This window comes from Gouania willdenowi, chromosome 17 (genome assembly GCF_900634775.1).
Source record: "Gouania willdenowi chromosome 17, fGouWil2.1, whole genome shotgun sequence".
NCBI classification, from domain to species: Eukaryota; Metazoa; Chordata; class Actinopteri; order Blenniiformes; family Gobiesocidae; genus Gouania; species Gouania willdenowi.
In genome coordinates, this window is record NC_041060.1 from 9993125 (window position 1) to 10010473 (window position 17349).

The 17349-nt window shown below is 35.5% G+C and overlaps 1 protein-coding gene across 1 annotated transcript; it reads right to left on the reverse strand.

Moving 5' to 3' along the window:
* Window positions 1-6520: 6520 nt before the first annotated feature.
* Window positions 6521-15920, reverse strand: elovl8a (ELOVL fatty acid elongase 8a). Its single transcript, XM_028473347.1, has 8 exons — window positions 15915-15920; window positions 13082-13139; window positions 12805-12992; window positions 10456-10536; window positions 10224-10280; window positions 9989-10103; window positions 9740-9867; window positions 6521-6691 (listed from the first exon to the last, which is right to left on the reverse strand). Exons 1-8 carry the CDS (start codon window positions 15918-15920, stop codon window positions 6521-6523), a joined length of 804 nt encoding a protein of 267 aa, XP_028329148.1.
* Between the last annotated feature and the right edge of the window lie 1429 nt (window positions 15921-17349).

Genomic DNA, 17349 nt, shown 5'->3' on the forward strand with positions numbered 1-17349 from the left:
TCTGAGCAAAATGTTGTAGTTGGACAAAGGGGGTACTTGCATTCAAAAGTAAGAGAAAGGGGGTTCTTGAGCCAAAGAAAAGTTTGAGAACCACTGTTCTAGATAAACACAATGGCTCACGTGCAGCTTGTAAAGATTCTCGGACATTTCTGGAGGTAACCCACAACATGTTATCAGCAAATTTCACACTTTTCTTCGACATTTTACTCCCAGTCTCTTCATGCATGTCATTCCTGGCCTCCAAAGTGTCCCAGCATGGAAGTGGAAAAGGACGAGAATCCACACTGAAGTAACAGATGCATCAAAAAGGATTCACACAGTTTGTTGTAAAGTGACTTTTAGTTTTTAGCCAACCAGGGTGTCAAAAGTTTACTGTGTAGAAATGTATACAGACCATTGTATTGGTTAATAAGTAGGTTAGTTCATTTAGTACTGTAACTAATTTGTAATGTAGCCTATTATTTTATTAGAAGAGAGGTTTTTGAGGCTAATGCTATGGAAGCCCATTGCTGCCAGTAAAAAAAAAAAAAACAAAACTAGGGGATAATAATTATGACTGAGATTAAATATTGTGAAGATGAGATTTTTTTTAACTTTTTTAAGTCTATGTAATACTAAGTATGAGACTTAGTATATCATAATTATGACTTAGATTTAATATTATTATTATTATTATTATTATTATTATTATTATTATTATTATTTTGCTTTAACTATTTTTTTTTTAACTGGTGGGAATGGGCTTCCATATAATGCAATCACTATGATTAAACTCTCATAATTTATGGACAGCAATCGCAAAATCAGCTAATCTGATGTTATATGTTAATAAAAATAAATAATAAACAACTTTCTGAAGCCATTGGTGCATTCTGACTATTTGAATGTGGGATTGGGTTTTCAAAATAAAATATGGAGCAAAATTGAATTCAAAACTGGAAATCCTGTTGCACTTTTAAATTGAACATTCAAAGAAAGAAATTCACGCACCAAGAAATCAAATCAGTGAATGCCACCATGGACTCATGCCATGTAGTAACCCCACCTCATCACGTGTGGGATTGCTTGACCTACAACAAACAATAAACCCCATAAATCAAGCTATCTGCCTGTCAAGATAAATGGCTGACCCCCCATGGAACACTGATAACATAGATACTGGTGGCTGTGGGTTCATCCCATTGTCCGTAAATGGAGACGGTGTCTCCGACAGATGGGGTTGCTCTGGATGACAACAAAAAGACTCAACATGAATTGAAGACAAATTGATGCATTCTCAAAGAACTCAGTTTATTGTGGCATCAACTGATAAATATTGATCCAATACCAAGTAAATACAGGACCAGCATCGCAGATACCAATCCGACACTTTTTAATAAGTATAATTAAACTGTTGACCATAAAGTTAAAAAAAAGAATTTGTCTTTATAATAAATACTTTAAAAAATCTAAAAATCTTTCAATCATTGAAACGATGAGAAACATTGTCTCCTAGAAATTAAAACCATAACAAAAAACTCAAGGCTTACAGAACAGTAAATAATCATTAAAGCATGGAGTGTGTGTGTGCGTGTGCGTACGTGCATGTGTGTGTGTCTCAAATATCTCTGTGGGTCAGGATCAGACACTGCCATGACACTTTCAACATGGCTGCTGCTTGGTTCAAGGGTGTGCAACGTTGGATTTGTTTGGACTGCAATGATATCGTTAATACATTTTTTCATAAATGCTTATTTACAAAGATGACATCATCACTCTACACTGATGACGTCATCAGTCCTCCCTCTCTCTCTCTCTCTCAACAAGCTGCAGATGTCTCCCTACGGGCACTGCACTAGTATCAATAAATAACCTTTTCAATTAAATCCACTGCTATTTTGGTCTCTTTTAATCTCTTTCTTTTTTCCTTGTGTGTGACGATTTCATCAAAACAAAGCGGCATCTTTAATGATTATGTCACATGTGAGTAAAATTACCATAATGACACCATATTGGCTGTAAAGAACAACTCCTTAACTTTCAGAAACTGGTAGAATTTCTCAGAGTTACGGTCTTTTATATCAAGGGGTCACGAGACACTGGGAGAATATTTCGAGCCAATTTCTGCTTATTTTTTACTCTTTTTTGTAACTCCACCAAACTTGCGACATTTCAACCTACGTTCATCACTTTTTCTTGCCATATTTTTTGCTCCTTTTAATGCATTTTTGCTACATTACTCCCATTTCTGTCACTTCTTCAAAGACTTTTCTGCACATTTTTCCCACTTTCAAAACATTTACGGCACTTATAAACCCCTTTCACCACTTTTCTCACCTAATGTCACATATGTTGACCCATTATTGTCACTTTTAACCTCGTTTTTTTTTTTTTTGCCAATTCAACGCCATTTTAAACTAAGTGTTCCTACTGTTTTGTGCCACTTTTAAGCCAATATTGACACTTTGAATATATATATATATATATATATTTTTTTTTAGCACTTTTTCTGTCTGTTTCACTCCTAATTTGAAACTTTTAACTAATTTCTGTTTTTTTTTTAAAATCCCATTTTAACATTTTTGGTCACTTTTAACCCATTTTATTTCCGATTAAAACAAGGATTTACATTTTTAAGATGACTATTTACTATGGCGTAAATAATAATACACTATCTGGATAACAGTGGATATTATTGAGTAAATAAATAAATGTTATTATCACAGATTCATAGAACAATGGATCATAATTTTGCTGACTTTATGGATGGACCCCAAAATCGCACCTCTTTATTCCCCTTATAGATGGTCCTGTCTACACATGACTGTTCTTTAATGTTGATGACTGTGTTCAACCACCTTCAGGTACAGTGGCGGTCCCCAGTCTCTGGAACCTTTATTTTGGGGGTCGCAGGCTGAAAAGGTTGAGAACCACTGTCTGGGTAAATCCGGACATATGGTTAACCTAAAATAGCAAAATGGCGGCCACTGTATCTCCCGAAAGAGCAGAATTTTTCTATCCCTGAACGCTCCCCAAGGACTTTTAAAGAAAGTTACCCGACTAAACCTCAAGTATTAAACATGATTGTTTGATAGAGCTTGCACTTAAAATTCACTGCAGGTAGGCTACTATTAATGCTGCTACTTGTTAACCCTCACTGTATTAAACAAGTGGCTCTCCTTCATGCGCACTCATCCGCCACTTCTTTCCAAACCTCTCCCACGATCAACAATTATGCCTGTGTGTGTTTTTGTGTTAGTGTGTATCTCTATCTGTCCCTTTGGCCAGCTGAAAAGTTAGCATTAGCAGCTTCAGAGAGCTCACGTGCTTCAATATATCCTCTAACTCTAACCTGATTATTAATTACAGTCTGCCTCAAGCTGACTGCAGACCAAACAATGTCTGGCAGGGTAACCATGGAGACGGGACACAAAATCGTTGGCAAATATATCCCAGGAAAACAAATTTAGGCATTTTCAAGCCGCTAGCTCAGTGTTTCAGCTGAATCCTGTCTGTATTGACCCTGATAGTTAGTGCCAGGGTTGGGGTCAATTACATTTTTCAATTACATTTCTGTCTTCAATTATCCATGTTCAATTACAACTCAATTACGAGTATGTTGAGCGGCATTTTTTCGGCTTTTTTTTGGTTTTCGACCCATGTCTTAAATCAACTGTAAAATACAGTAAAAAACATAATCTATCATTTAATTTGTTTCTCATCTCTTGCTTGCCTTGTTAGGCTTTCTAATCAATGAAAACATAGGTATTCATATTTTTTATGTGGGTGTCTGAGCCTTTTTTCTGTCAGAATACTGCTCGATTTTAATTTTTCTGTAAAGGTAAAATGATCCTGAAGCGAACTGACAGATAGTGGGAACAGTTGATATGAAAGGCATTTTAATAGTTGTTAACTACTTATATGTAAGCCATGGAACTGTAACACGGTTCACCCGTTTTGCGTTGAATTAAACTGTCATAAACAGTTTTTGTAGAATTTCCATGAAGTTCCACAGAAAATTCCATAAAACACAATTACTACTACTAATAATAATAACGGCTCGGATTTATATAGCGCTTTTTTCGAGGAGACTCAAAGCGCAGAAACCATTATTCATTCACACCATTAATACTGGTGGTGGTAAGCTACAATGTAGCCGCAGCTGACAGAAGCGTGGCTGCCGTTTCGCGCATATGTCTCCACCACTATTCATGCACAATTCATACCATTCATACGAGACAATGTGGGTAAAGTGCCTTGCCCATGGACACAACAACAATGACTTGGTTAGAGCGGGATTTGAACCACAATTCCAAACCCTTCGGTTATTGGACGACCCACTCTACCACTGAGCCACGGTCGCCCCAAAAATTATGTTTCATTCATGATTACAACAGCAACAATTATAATGACGCCGTATTTGTAAATAACTATCAATTACGCAATTACAATTATAATTGACCACAACCTTGGTTAGTGCACATGCATGTCAATCACGAGTTTGTACAGGCCCTTTGGCACGTCTTTCTGCATTTGCATCATCTCAAAAGGCCCATAACCAACCAACTCAACAAGAAGCCCATCATTTGATTGCAGAAATTGTGAGTTGATCAAAGCGAGCATGTGCCAGAAAGTCAGTCAAGCCTGAGCTGCGCGGCACTCAGCATTAATCAACCTGGAGCGGTGCCTGTGGCGAGGCCAAGGGACATCAGACTTTAAAAGGGGGCTGCTAGCAATCAGCTGTGTGCGTATATTGTGTGCTCGTAACACACTTGTGTTTGAGATGGAGAGCTGATTAAGCACTCGGTAGCGGCAAAATATGGCTTATAATGCCACACAAGTGTGCCCCAGGTTATTTCAGTTGTAGCCATACTTACTACACATATATTGGAACATCAATGAACACGAGACAATAAAAAGGCCTGCGTGGGATTTCATTGTATTAAAAAAACGATATACTAACGTACTACTCATACTAAGTTTGACGTCAAAATTAGTATGTTTGGGGGTCAGGGTTGAGGTCAATTACAGTTTTCAGTTACAACTACGTTTTCAATTATCAATGTCCAATTACAATTTAATTACGATGACAGTTACCAGCATTTTATCCAAATTACAATTAAATTACAATTATGCTTTATCCTTAGAAAGTCAATGACAATTATGCTCTCAATTACTGAAATTAATGACAATTACTGAGCTTGAAATAAATAACCTAATAAAAGTTAACTTTTATTAGGATTTATTAGGTAACTTCAATAGCATTAGCCTAGCATTAACATTAGCCTAGCATTATTATTGACCTAGTAATAGCTTTAGTTAAGCATTGTAATTAGCCTAGCAATAGCATTAACCTCGAAATAGCATTAGCCTAGCATTATTAACCTAGTAATATCAATAACCTAGCAATAGCATTAACCTAGCATTAACATTAACATAACAATATAGAATTAGTCTAGCATTAGCATTAGCCTAACATTAACATTGATCTAGCCGTAGCCTAGCATTAGCATTAACCTAGCAATAGCATTAACCTAGTATTAACATCAACATAGCATTAGAATTAGCCTAGCATTAGCAATTGCTTAACATTAACATTGACCTAGCATTAGCCTAGTAATAGCATTAGCCTAGCATTAGAATTAACCTAGCATTAGCTTTAGCCTAGCATTAACATTAACATAGCAATAGAATTAGCCATCATTAGCATTAGCCTAACATCAACATTGACCTTTCATTAGCCTAGCATTAGCATTAACATTCACCTAGCATTCGCATTAATCTAGAATTAACATTAGCTGATCTATTTATATTCTAGTTTTCAATGTTGTCATTGTTTTTAATTTTCATTCAGGTACCCCCCTATGACAATTTGCATACACCTGGGGGTACCCGTACCCCACTTTGGGAACCTAGGCTGTAACTCAACCACTAATGGCAGTTAGTTAACACATATCTGTCCACAAGAGGGAGTAATGGAAGCTGACATGTTGACTTCTCAGTTCTATCATATGTCTGCTTCCCAACAGATGGAGTGGAGAGGGATGAGCGTGACTGAACAAGGGTCCTTCAGTTGGTAAAATTGATTCAAGAGGGACAACTGGTGAGGTAAATAATGATCCACCCATGCAGGAGGACATATAGACTGTAGAATGTGTGTTGTCTATGGGGCCAATGGTAAGCTACATGCTATGAATGCCAGCCAATGGGAACAGGAGAAGGGAAAAGTAATCATGATTAGGAGGTATTGTCTAACAGGAACTGGGGGAGGGGACTAATGAGGATTGGCTGTAGGATAAATAACTGAAAAAGCAATAGATTACAAATGTTTATTAGAAATACCAATGTATAAAATAGGTTTCTCTTAATTTTTCATTGTGTTTATTTACCTTTTTTTATGTATCACCTTAAGTTAATTAATTACCAAATTACAAGATAACTGTTTAATTTCCTTTGGTCACCTTATCTTAAGCTTCCTAAGTAACATTTTTCATATTATTGGTATTTTTGAATTTTTTCAAAACACTTATTTTCGACAACATTATTGAGTTTTGGTCGTTTTTCGGCCAAGGTAACTACGATAGTAAAAGTTACTGAAGAGCACAATAAGGCTGATGGAGTAGGCCAACACAACCGTGTTCATGGAGTCGGGAAAGTCACAGTCGGCAAACAGGTTGTAGGTTGTGTGGATGGTTACGATGAAAAACTGGAGCTGGTGAGGAGAAGGAAAAAAAAGAGAGGGAATAAGGAATGTCAAAAGGACTTATGTGCAGAATATGTGGACAGTAACCACAAACAATGAAACCTGACGGTAAATATGACCGTACTTTAGACTTTGATAGACAATGTATGAAAAACATGTAAATGTTATCTTTCCTGGAAACAAAGCCACGTGCACCATGGGCGCCGATTTTAAAGTTGCGCATTCTAAAATAAATGACAACTTTTTGCAACATTTAGTGACAAACCACATTTAAAAAAAAAACTGTCTATTTGTACGGTTGCCGTACGGACAGCCCTCGATGCTATTGGTGCAGTTACCGAAGTTCAAGTACGTTATAGGGTTAGGGTTTGGTTTAGGGTTAGGTTATAACCCAATATCGCAACAATTTTTAGGGTTAGGTTAGGTCACGCAACTTAAACTGGCCAATGACTGACCTATCATGTGACCTAAATTGGCCAAAAAGGGGCTCTGCGTACGGACAGACTGTTGCTATATTGATATGGAAACCGTACGAAGAGCCACTGCCTTTAAAAAAACGTATGTGAATTTGTTTGTTACTTTTGACTAGATTTGCAGCAATATTTGAGGAATTTGTGGTATTTTTTTTTCTCGTGAAAATATAATGTCAATGTTAAATCTAAATCTAAATGTTTGACATTTACATTTAACATTTATATATATAATTTAGATTTAACATTTAGATTTAGATTCAATCTAAATGTTAAATGTAAATCTTACATGTTAAACATTGGATTCAGATTTAACATTGACATGTTTTTTTTTTTTTTAGCATGCACAACTTTACACTCAGCGCCCCATACGCAACAAAACTAATTTGGGGTCATTTCCTCTGCAAATATTATACAGTAAAATGTGATTTACAAATGTAAGACTAAAGGTAATTTTACCTACAATAATAAGATTCAGTTTTCAAACACTGTTAAACAGGTTTGCTGCAAAATGATGCTAGACAAAAAAAAAAAAAGTCATATTTCACTCCATATATTGTGTATAATGATCATTGTTAATGGTGTCCTGATCAGATATTGATATTGGATATCGGTCTGAAATCAGAAAAATAAAGAGTATCTGATTATAATCGACCTGGATCTAAAATCTTTGATACATAATTTGTTTTTATTTTATTTATTTATTTATTTATTTATTTATTTATTTATTTATAGAATATTCTCATATTTGAGGTTAAAATTCACGTAAGCCATTGGTTGATCATAAATGGACTAGTTTTTCCTCATACCTGTTGTTGCTGACTATAGCTTTCTGTTTTGCGTAATATGAAATGATGAAGCCTTTTCTAACATTCCATACTAGAAAATAAGTAATAAAATTATTTACGTGATTTCGTTATTGACCAATACTTAATACTCATATCGGAAGTGAAAAAGTTGTATCGAGATGCCCCCCCTAATAATTGTTGTCTCTATAATTTCTATCATTTCTAATCTAACTTTGTGTAAGATGTATTAAAAAAAATAATAATATTAAAAAACTGCAACAATTAAACTAATGTTGTTGTACAGACCATCTGTACCCTCCCATGCTTGGTTTTTTTTATGGTATTACACAGCAGCCATATGTTTCATAGAGCCACAGGAGAAAAAAAAAAACCACCAGGATCCAGTCAGGGTAAATAAACTTGATGGACGTTGTGCATCCTAACTGTCTGTATCACTCCAGTCATTATATGTCTCTCTTTTCAATGTATGTGTTAATGAATTACCAAAAGAGGCCCCTCGGTATAGCTAACCAACCTGCCCCCACCCACCCCACGCATATACAGAAACACAATCTTCAGTCTCCCACATCATCTCAAATATCTCAGCTTCAGTTCACTCATTTGTGAAGTCAACTGTTAATGACGGCTTGGGGGTCAATGCAAAGGTCAGAACAATTATTAAATGCCAGTGAGGCCTCGTAGTGACCTATATAATCTGCAACCATGAAAAAGACGGAAGAAAAGGTAAAAACAGCAAACGATGCGTTGTTTGTTTATCAGTCGGATAATGGTTGTTCCAATAGGGCAGACATAGGCAACTGGCTGCCGGGGGCCCTCTGTATAATTTTATGTGGCCCCCAAAGTAAATGTACAAAATGACAGAAAAATATATAAAAGAAGAGAAAGAACACATTAAAAAAAAACACAAAGAATTACAACATTGCAGGAAAATGCAGTTAAAGACGAGAGAGAAACACAGAAGATACTCCAAAAACACACAGAACTACTGCAAAAATGAACAAAACAACAACAGTAATACACAAAATTACTCAGGAAAATAAACAAAATTACAGAAATAGACAAGAAAATTACACCAAAAGACAGGAAAAACACCAAAAATGACTCTGCAAACCCACAGTACTAACAAACAAATACACAAAAATTACTACAAAAAAAACGCAAAATGACAGAGCTCATATACACAATATGACTCCAAAAAATATATATATTTTACAGAAAAAATGCACAAAATGCCTCACAACAAGCAAGACAACAACAAACATAGATAGAATGACAGAAAAAACACAAAATTACTATAAAACCTCTTAGTTCTTTCCTGCATTATTGTTCATATCGCTCATTATTCTAAATGCTGACATGAATGTTGATCATGGGGCCCTCTGATCATGTGGCCCCTCTGCAATAGAGGCTAGCTGTTAATACTGTATACTGGTATGCTAGCAGCTGGAGAGAACAAGGGGTTAAATATTTGTCATCCATCCATCTCTCCATCCATCATCATACCTATTCCATTCAGGGCTGGGGGTGTTTATACTGTATGAGGAATAACATGAGGACAAATTCTCCCAAACAATTCCACAAAAGTACAGAAAAATTGGTAACAAAATCAAGCATTTTTGAAGTGAATTGAACTGATATTAGAAACTAGGGCACAATAATGCTAAAGTTGTTCTTTTTTTTTATTTTTACCCCACCTAAAATCTAAGGCCCACTTGAGGTCACACTGGCCCCTGAATTCAAATTAATTTGACACCCCTGCTTTAGTGATTCACACTAACCAGCTGCAAGGAAGTGAGGTGGCGTTTCCACCAAAGGTACTTGGTCATACTTGGCCCCAGCGCTGCCAGGCCGTAGTACAGATACATCACCACATGGACCAGGGAGTTGATCAGACCGATCAGGAAAGCTGTGAAAACATTTACACGATAAAGTTTTCTTCTGGTTTTCGGCCCCACGTAGAATAATAACACAGTGTGTTTTCTCTATAAGGTCATGGTTTAATAGTGAGAATGGTGGGTTGTACTCACACTGGCCTCCCGCCACATATTTAACCCCGGCCCACCAGTTGAAGATCATGGTGGCGTGATGGTAGACGTGCAGGAAGGTCAGCTGACTGTTCTTTTTCCTCAGTATGAAAAATATCTAAGCCACACAATGACACAAAGCAATGCATAGCGCAAACAATTACCTTGTGAAAAAGGAACATCACAGTATGTCTAATAATAATAATAATAATAATAATAATAAGGCTTTGTTACAAACCGTATCACTGAGCTCTATAACTTTAGAGAAGTAGAACCACCAGCAAACTCTTGCCATCTGTTGTGTGAGAAAAGACGTCAGTTTGCTTGCTTTTTTTTTTTTTTGCTTGTATTTTTAGACTCAAACAAGATCAAACCAAATATCCCATGTCCTAAAGCTGTCTATCAGTTGTAAACCTTGCAAACAGAGCAGGATGTATGGTAATAGTAATAGTAATAGTAGGCACACACACCCTCATAGCGTTGGGGCTGTTGCTGTAATCTACTGGCTGGCACAGCAGGCTGTATCTGGCCAACCAGGCGGAGGCTGTGAACTGGAAAGACAAAAGCTGCTTTTATTGCCACGTTAGTTATAGACACACAAAATTACCTTTTATCTAAAATTGTCATTGCTTAAAAAAAAAAGAAACAAAAAGAAATGGAGGATGAAAAGTAATGAACTGTTAAGGTAAATTTTCAAATTTTATCAGTAGAACTGTCTTTTGTGATAAACACTACTTAAGCTTCTAGATTCATCCATAAATTTAAGCTTTAGGTTGCACATTGATGTGCTAAAGGATTCCTAAGGACTATGGGGCGGATTCACTAAGATCTGAAATAAAGGGTGGTAAACCAGTCACGTCCCTAAATCCTTTGGTGACAGTTTCCTCACCTGCTGCGAGGAATTCACTAAGATTGGAGCAATGATTAGTGCACGTGCAGAAGTGGTGCAGACCGCCCTTTTTAAATTAGCATTTTGCTCATTCAATGTGGAGACGTGAGTGCACAGAAGCACACAATGACATTTGAGGACGTTACATTGGAGACAGATGGACTTCTCTGTCTGCTGCACAAACGTTTGATAATGTAGAAAACTAAATGAACAGAAATGTTTTTAATTTATTTTTGATAAAACAACAACATCAACAGCAACAAAAAACTTTAAAACTTAAAGATATTTTTCCCCATAATGTAATGTCGCTGCTCCGTCAGGTCCTGTAACTTTGCTCTGACCAGTCCACGTAAAACAGGCAGATTTGGACAGAAACGTCCTATTGATCTGCTATTGATCAACACAGCAGCAACACAGTCTGTCAATCAGTCGATCAGCACCATTTGAAGCTGATTCACTGACCATCATCCAGCAGGTCTGACCTCCTTAGTAGAGCTGTGTCACCACACTCTCATATGTGAACATTGTGCCATCACTGCGTAAATTACGCATCTGATCAGCTGATTCTGTCCTGATGCTCCTTCCATTAACGCGACACCAGAGTTTAACGGTCAAAACGTCACTGAAGCGGTGCGTCCATAGCATCCACCCTCCACCGCAGCGTCACCAGACTACACACACGCCCCGCTGCGGGTGTGCAGCTTTTTCTCTCCCTCACACACACTTCACTCACACTTTATTTTCTCATTCAGTGGCTGTTAATATTGACTATTGTTTTATTTTAATTATTTTATTATGCTAGAAAGGTTAACTGGAGCCTTTTTTTCCATCTCCACTGTGTTTTGTGTCAACATTTGCTGCAGCTGATCTCTGCGTGTGTGTTTGCACCTGCTTGTCAGTCGCACTATTTTCCAGTGCTAAGACAATCACCGCAAATAGTTCCAGATTTGATGAAATGCATTGTGCCCACTGCATTCATTTATTTGCATTTCCTCATCTCATTTTTTTGCACCCCTTAAGAGATCTGCCAACTTTACATATTCATCAGAGGGAAACGTGCTAAATGGATTGAGGACTCATTCTGACGCGCTGAAGACGTGCAGTCCTGATTTCCTGGCGTTTGTACTCCTTATTAGCGCGTGGAGTGACGTTTGCACACATTTTAATACCCCTAAACCTTTAGCGAATTCTCCTTTAAAAACCTTAGCAGAATTGCAGTAAATCATGGTTATTTTTGACAACAAATTTACTCCTGCTTTTCGAACATGACACGGGCTTCACTTAGGATTTGTTTTGTTTTTTTAAAAATGTATTTATATATTTATTTCAATACTAAACACTGTTTGTTTGTGTTCATGTTCAACATAAATGAAACACATTTAGATTGAATTTTATTTATAGTCTTTTGACTAAAATGCAACATTTTGTCATAAGGACCATTTCAGTTACCATACTAGTCTAGTTTAAGTCAACTAAAATTCTATTCGAACCAATCTGTTACCGATATAGTTGACTAAAATATAAAACATAAGAGTTTACACATTTTTTTTTTTTTTTTTTAGATTTGTTTACCTTTTATCAACCTGATATGGGATGGTTTTAATGTTTGTAAATACACACAGACAGACATCAATGCATAAGACCACATGATCCCATTGATTTTGTCCCTTTTGGACAATATTATAGTATCAATTTTATTTGTTAATGAAAATATGAATATATTTTGACTTAGTATTTTTTTAATTAGTCATACTTTATTTATTGTCACTTAAAAAAAAAAAAAAAAGTTGACAAAAACTATGACAATGCCCTGTGGAATCATCAGTTGAAGCCTCATTTTTTCAATATTTTTCTATTTTCTTAAAGTACAGATAAAAAATGAACTACAATGGTCTTAAAATGGTTTTATCGTATGCTGAGATCATCTTACCTCATAGAACATGTATGCAGACAGGCAGACCATGCCAAAGTTGTAAACTATCAGGACAGGCTTGAGGTAAACTGGCTGTCTTTTTGCCATCAGCTTAGGCCCCACCCATATTATTAGCAGATAACACAAGAAGATACTGATAATTGGCACAGGAGACGAAACCAGGGGCCACTTGTTGGTTCTTCTGTCTGGACAAACAAAAGAGACAAGAAAATCTAACTATAGGGTTTATTTTAAAATAAAATGAGTTCAAATACAGAACAAAAAGAGCACTTACCCCCATTTCCCAGAATTCCATGGTAAAACAGTTGGAATTTCTGCCACGTTGTGAGAACCTGAAAGACATTTTAATAGAGCATTCATTAAAGAGTTGTTTAAAATTGAAACTACTGAAGTATTTCCATGGAAAATTACTTAAGTATTGAATTTAATTAAAAAAATCTTGAACATAGTGACACTGATGCACAATGTGTCACATTTTATTATAAAAAACAACACTCAAGTATGGTACAGATACTTGAAAATACTACTTTTAAGAAATTTTAATAATAATAATTATTATTATAATATAATAATGATAATAATAATACATAGGTTTTATATAGTGCATTACTGTTATTATTATTATTATTATTATTATTATTATTATTATTATTATTATTATTATTATTTATTTATTTATTTATTTATTTATTTTTATATGCATGTTATGCGTGTATAAATCCATATATGGGTGACCAAAACCAGTCACCCATACATACAATTAATCACAAATAAAGACCTTATTAGTATTACTGTGTTGTGGGTAAAACAACTAATTTATTTTATTCCACAATTAAACAGCCAAGTTGAATTAATCTGATCCATTTATGTTCATCATTTGCACTTTGATCAAATCACATGATTAAAAATAAATAAATAAATAAATAAATCCCATAAAAGTGATCCATGATACATTAACTGTCTCTTTTATCACTGCGTACTACATTCATAATGATAATTGTCCCTTTCCTCATAAAGGAAGAACACGCAATTCAAAATTTGATTAAGTCACTTGGAGATGATCTGGATTATAATCCCTGGATTATGTTGGCTAATCCAAATGTATCTCCTGATTATGGATAATAACTAATAATCCTCTTGATGAATGGCTGTCTGGTGTGGATGACAGGTGGATGAGGAACATGCAACAGTGCTGCCATCTGTTGTCTGATGATGGCTCCTCTTTTAGCTCCTTTTGGGCTGTAGATGGAAATTGGTTAAAAAAAAAGAATTTAACTTGGGCTTCTGCGCCCCCTAGTGGTGACAACACATTCTGTCTATAACCATCCATTTTCAGACCCGTTTGTTCCTGTTTTTCCTTTTTTTTTCTTTTTTTTTTTATTCAAGGGGTGTGCTGGTGCCCATCTCCGGCTCACACTGGGTGCAAGGTGGGGGTACACCCTGGCCAGGGTACCAGTCCACTGCAGGGCAACATATAGACAGACAACCATTCACATTCACTCCTAGGTAATTTAGAGACTCCAATCCACCTAACAGTCATGTTTTTAGATTGTGGGAGGAAACCCACGGGAGAACATGCAAACTCCACACAGAAAGGACCCAAGTGTCCACCCCAGGGCTTGAACCCAGGAACTTCTTAGACGTGCTAAAAAATAAATCACTTCAATTAAAAAAAATAAATAAATAAGAACATTTTCAATCCAAAAAAAGTTTACTTCAATCAAAGAAAAAAAGTGTTTAAATGTAATATATATATATATATATATATATATATATATATATATATATATATATATATATATATATATATATATAAGACCCAAATAATTGCATTTGAACACTTTTTTCCTGTGATAGAATTTTTTTTTTTTTTTATTTGTCTATTTGTACGGTTACCGAAGTACAAGTACATAGCGTTTTAGGGTTAGGGTTATGTTTATCTTTAAGGTTAGGATTAGGTTTAGGGTTAGGATTAGGATTAGGTTTAGGGTTAGGTTTAGGGTTAGGTTTAGGTTTGGGTTTAGGGTTAGGTTTGGGTTAGGTTTAGGTTTAGGTTTAGGTTTAGATTTGGGTTTAGGTTTAGGTTTAGGTTTAGGTTTGGGTTTGGGTTTGGGTTTAGGTTTAGGTTTATGTTTAGGTTTGGGTTTGGGTTTGGGTTTGGGTTTAGGGGTAGGTTTAGGTTTAGGGTTAGGTTTAGGTTTAGGTTTAGGGTTAGGTTTAGGTTTGGGTTTGGGTTTGGGTTTAGGGTTAGGTTTAGGTTTAGGGTTAGGTTTAGGTTTAGGTTTGGGTTTGGGTTTGGGTTTAGGATTAGGTTTAGGTTTAGGGTTAGGTTTAGGTTTAGGTTTAGGGTTAGGTTTAGGTTTAGATTTGGGTTTAGGTTTAGGTTTAGATTTGGGTTTAGGTTTAGGTTTGTAATATTGCAACACTTTTTAGGGTTAGGGTTAGGGTAAGGGTTAAGATTAAGGTTAGGGTTAGGTTATAACTCAATATTGCAACACTTTTTAGGGTTAGGGTTAGGTTTAGTCTTAGTCACTGGCCAATGACTGACGTATCACGTGACCTAAACTGGCCAAATTGGGGCACTGCGTACGGATAGAATGTTGGTATATTGATTTGGCAACCGTACGGATAGCCACCGCCTTGTTATTATTATTATTATTGAAGTAAACTTTTTTTTGATTGAAAAGGTTGTTTATTAAAGTCAACAGACTTTTTTTTAATGCAACAAATTTACATATCTTAAGTGAGGTCAACGTATTATTGTTTACAGTGTAGAAGCGACATGCTGTGTGGACTCTGCTAAGAAGATAAGCTTCACCTTGTTTCACTGTGAGGATTTACTGAAGGAAATCCCTGACGGAGCCAGACTTTTATAACCTCTGAATCTTTTAGGTTCATTATTCTTCTACAATAATGATAATTAAAAAAAATCTAAAAAAAATAAAATCACATCAGAAAAGAGATTTAAACTTGAAACGAGATTTTTATTTTATTTCCTAACACAACATAATTCGAGCTCAGTGTAACATCTGTAGCACATAGGTCTATCCTCAGCTGACCACATCATCCTTTAGTTTCATGAATAACAGAATAAAGTGCGGCTTTACCTTCATTGTGATGAGGAATTGTTTCAAAGTGTCCTCTCAGCTCGCTGCTCATGCACTGCATGCTGCGCCTCAGCCATGTCTTTAAGCTGCACTGGGGTCATGAACCCATAGTCTTCTGCTTGTGTGAGTGTGCACGGTGCATGCATGCTTTAGTAGTGTCTTTAGCCTGCCATATGGTACTCATTACAGACTACTCAAGTCCTAAGGATAAGCACTATTTAGAGTCAACACAATTAAAACAATGAAATAATAATAATGTATATAGCAGTAAGCAATAATAGTCAAATATTAAGGATAAAAATAATTAAAAGATGAGGGAAAAAAAATTCTCTGAAAGATCAAATAAAATAAAAATCCAGATTTATAAACTTTTCTAATCTTGTGTCTTTCTTAATTTACTGGACTATGCCTCAGGGTTGGGGTCAATTACAATTCTGCATTCAATTATGTTTTATTATGTTCTCAATTACTACAGTTTATTTACAATTGATCAAAATTACTGAGATTTTAATGAATAACCCCATAAAACTTTCACTTTTTGTTAGCGTCTCTTATGAAAACAGGTCTGTTTTGACCCAAGTCTTAAATCAGCTGTAAAATACACAATATATGTATATAAAACATTTAAGCTAAACCTGATATGAAACATATTTTAATAATTTTAACTACATATGTGTAAACTATAGAACTGTAAGTTTTGTGTTAAATTATATTATAAATGGCAGTTTTTATATGCCAAGTACAAAGTCAATTATATGTACTAAATTACCATTCAGTTACTAATACAACGGCAACACATTTTTTCAAGATTACAATTAGAAATATGTCATTATTGTAATTAATTACCAATTCCAATTCTAATTCTAATTGACCCCAGCTCTGCGGTGTATTAAGCAAGTATTTAAGTTTCATATCTGAAGATATGCAACCACGGTTTGTATTGGCAGGAAAGAGGCATTTGTATCCAAATCAATATGTCATTTATTATCATAAGCTGTGGATCATTGTTGAACAGTTTTGCTTTTAGAGAAAAATAAAACAAAAAAAGAAGGAAATTTTCTTCAACTTTATCATTTTTTTGGATTGGTGACTTAAGGGTTGGCTTTGGGCTTAGAATAAATCACCCAGTTTTGTAAAAGTATGACATACATCATTAGTAGTAATTATAATTTACATTAATTGTCTAAAAAAACAAAAAACAAAAAAAGAAACAGGGATTCTAGTAGAATTCAAAGTGAGACAGAACATTCCTCGTAGAACCTAAATATGAACCAACATGTGATGACAGCGAATCGACTTGAAGCAGAAACTTCAGAGGCTTTTTTCACGTCCTCTCCTGCCTCCGTCAGAATGACAGTAACAGTCAGTGAAATCCCATCTCTCCACTCACATCCATCCACAGGCGTCTGCAGGGCAGCTTTTCTCACTGTCGACT

Bases quoted from the DNA above. Each gene is read 5' to 3' on its own strand.
- elovl8a (XM_028473347.1), bottom strand. The intron at 12,993-13,081 runs GTAAGTGCTCTT...TTGTTTGTCCAG, and splicing joins TGGAATTCTGGGAAATGGGG to ACAGAAGAACCAACAAGTGG. The intron at 6,692-9,739 runs GTTAGTGTGAAT...TCTCCTCACCAG, and splicing joins ACCTCACTTCCTTGCAGCTG to CTCCAGTTTTTCATCGTAAC.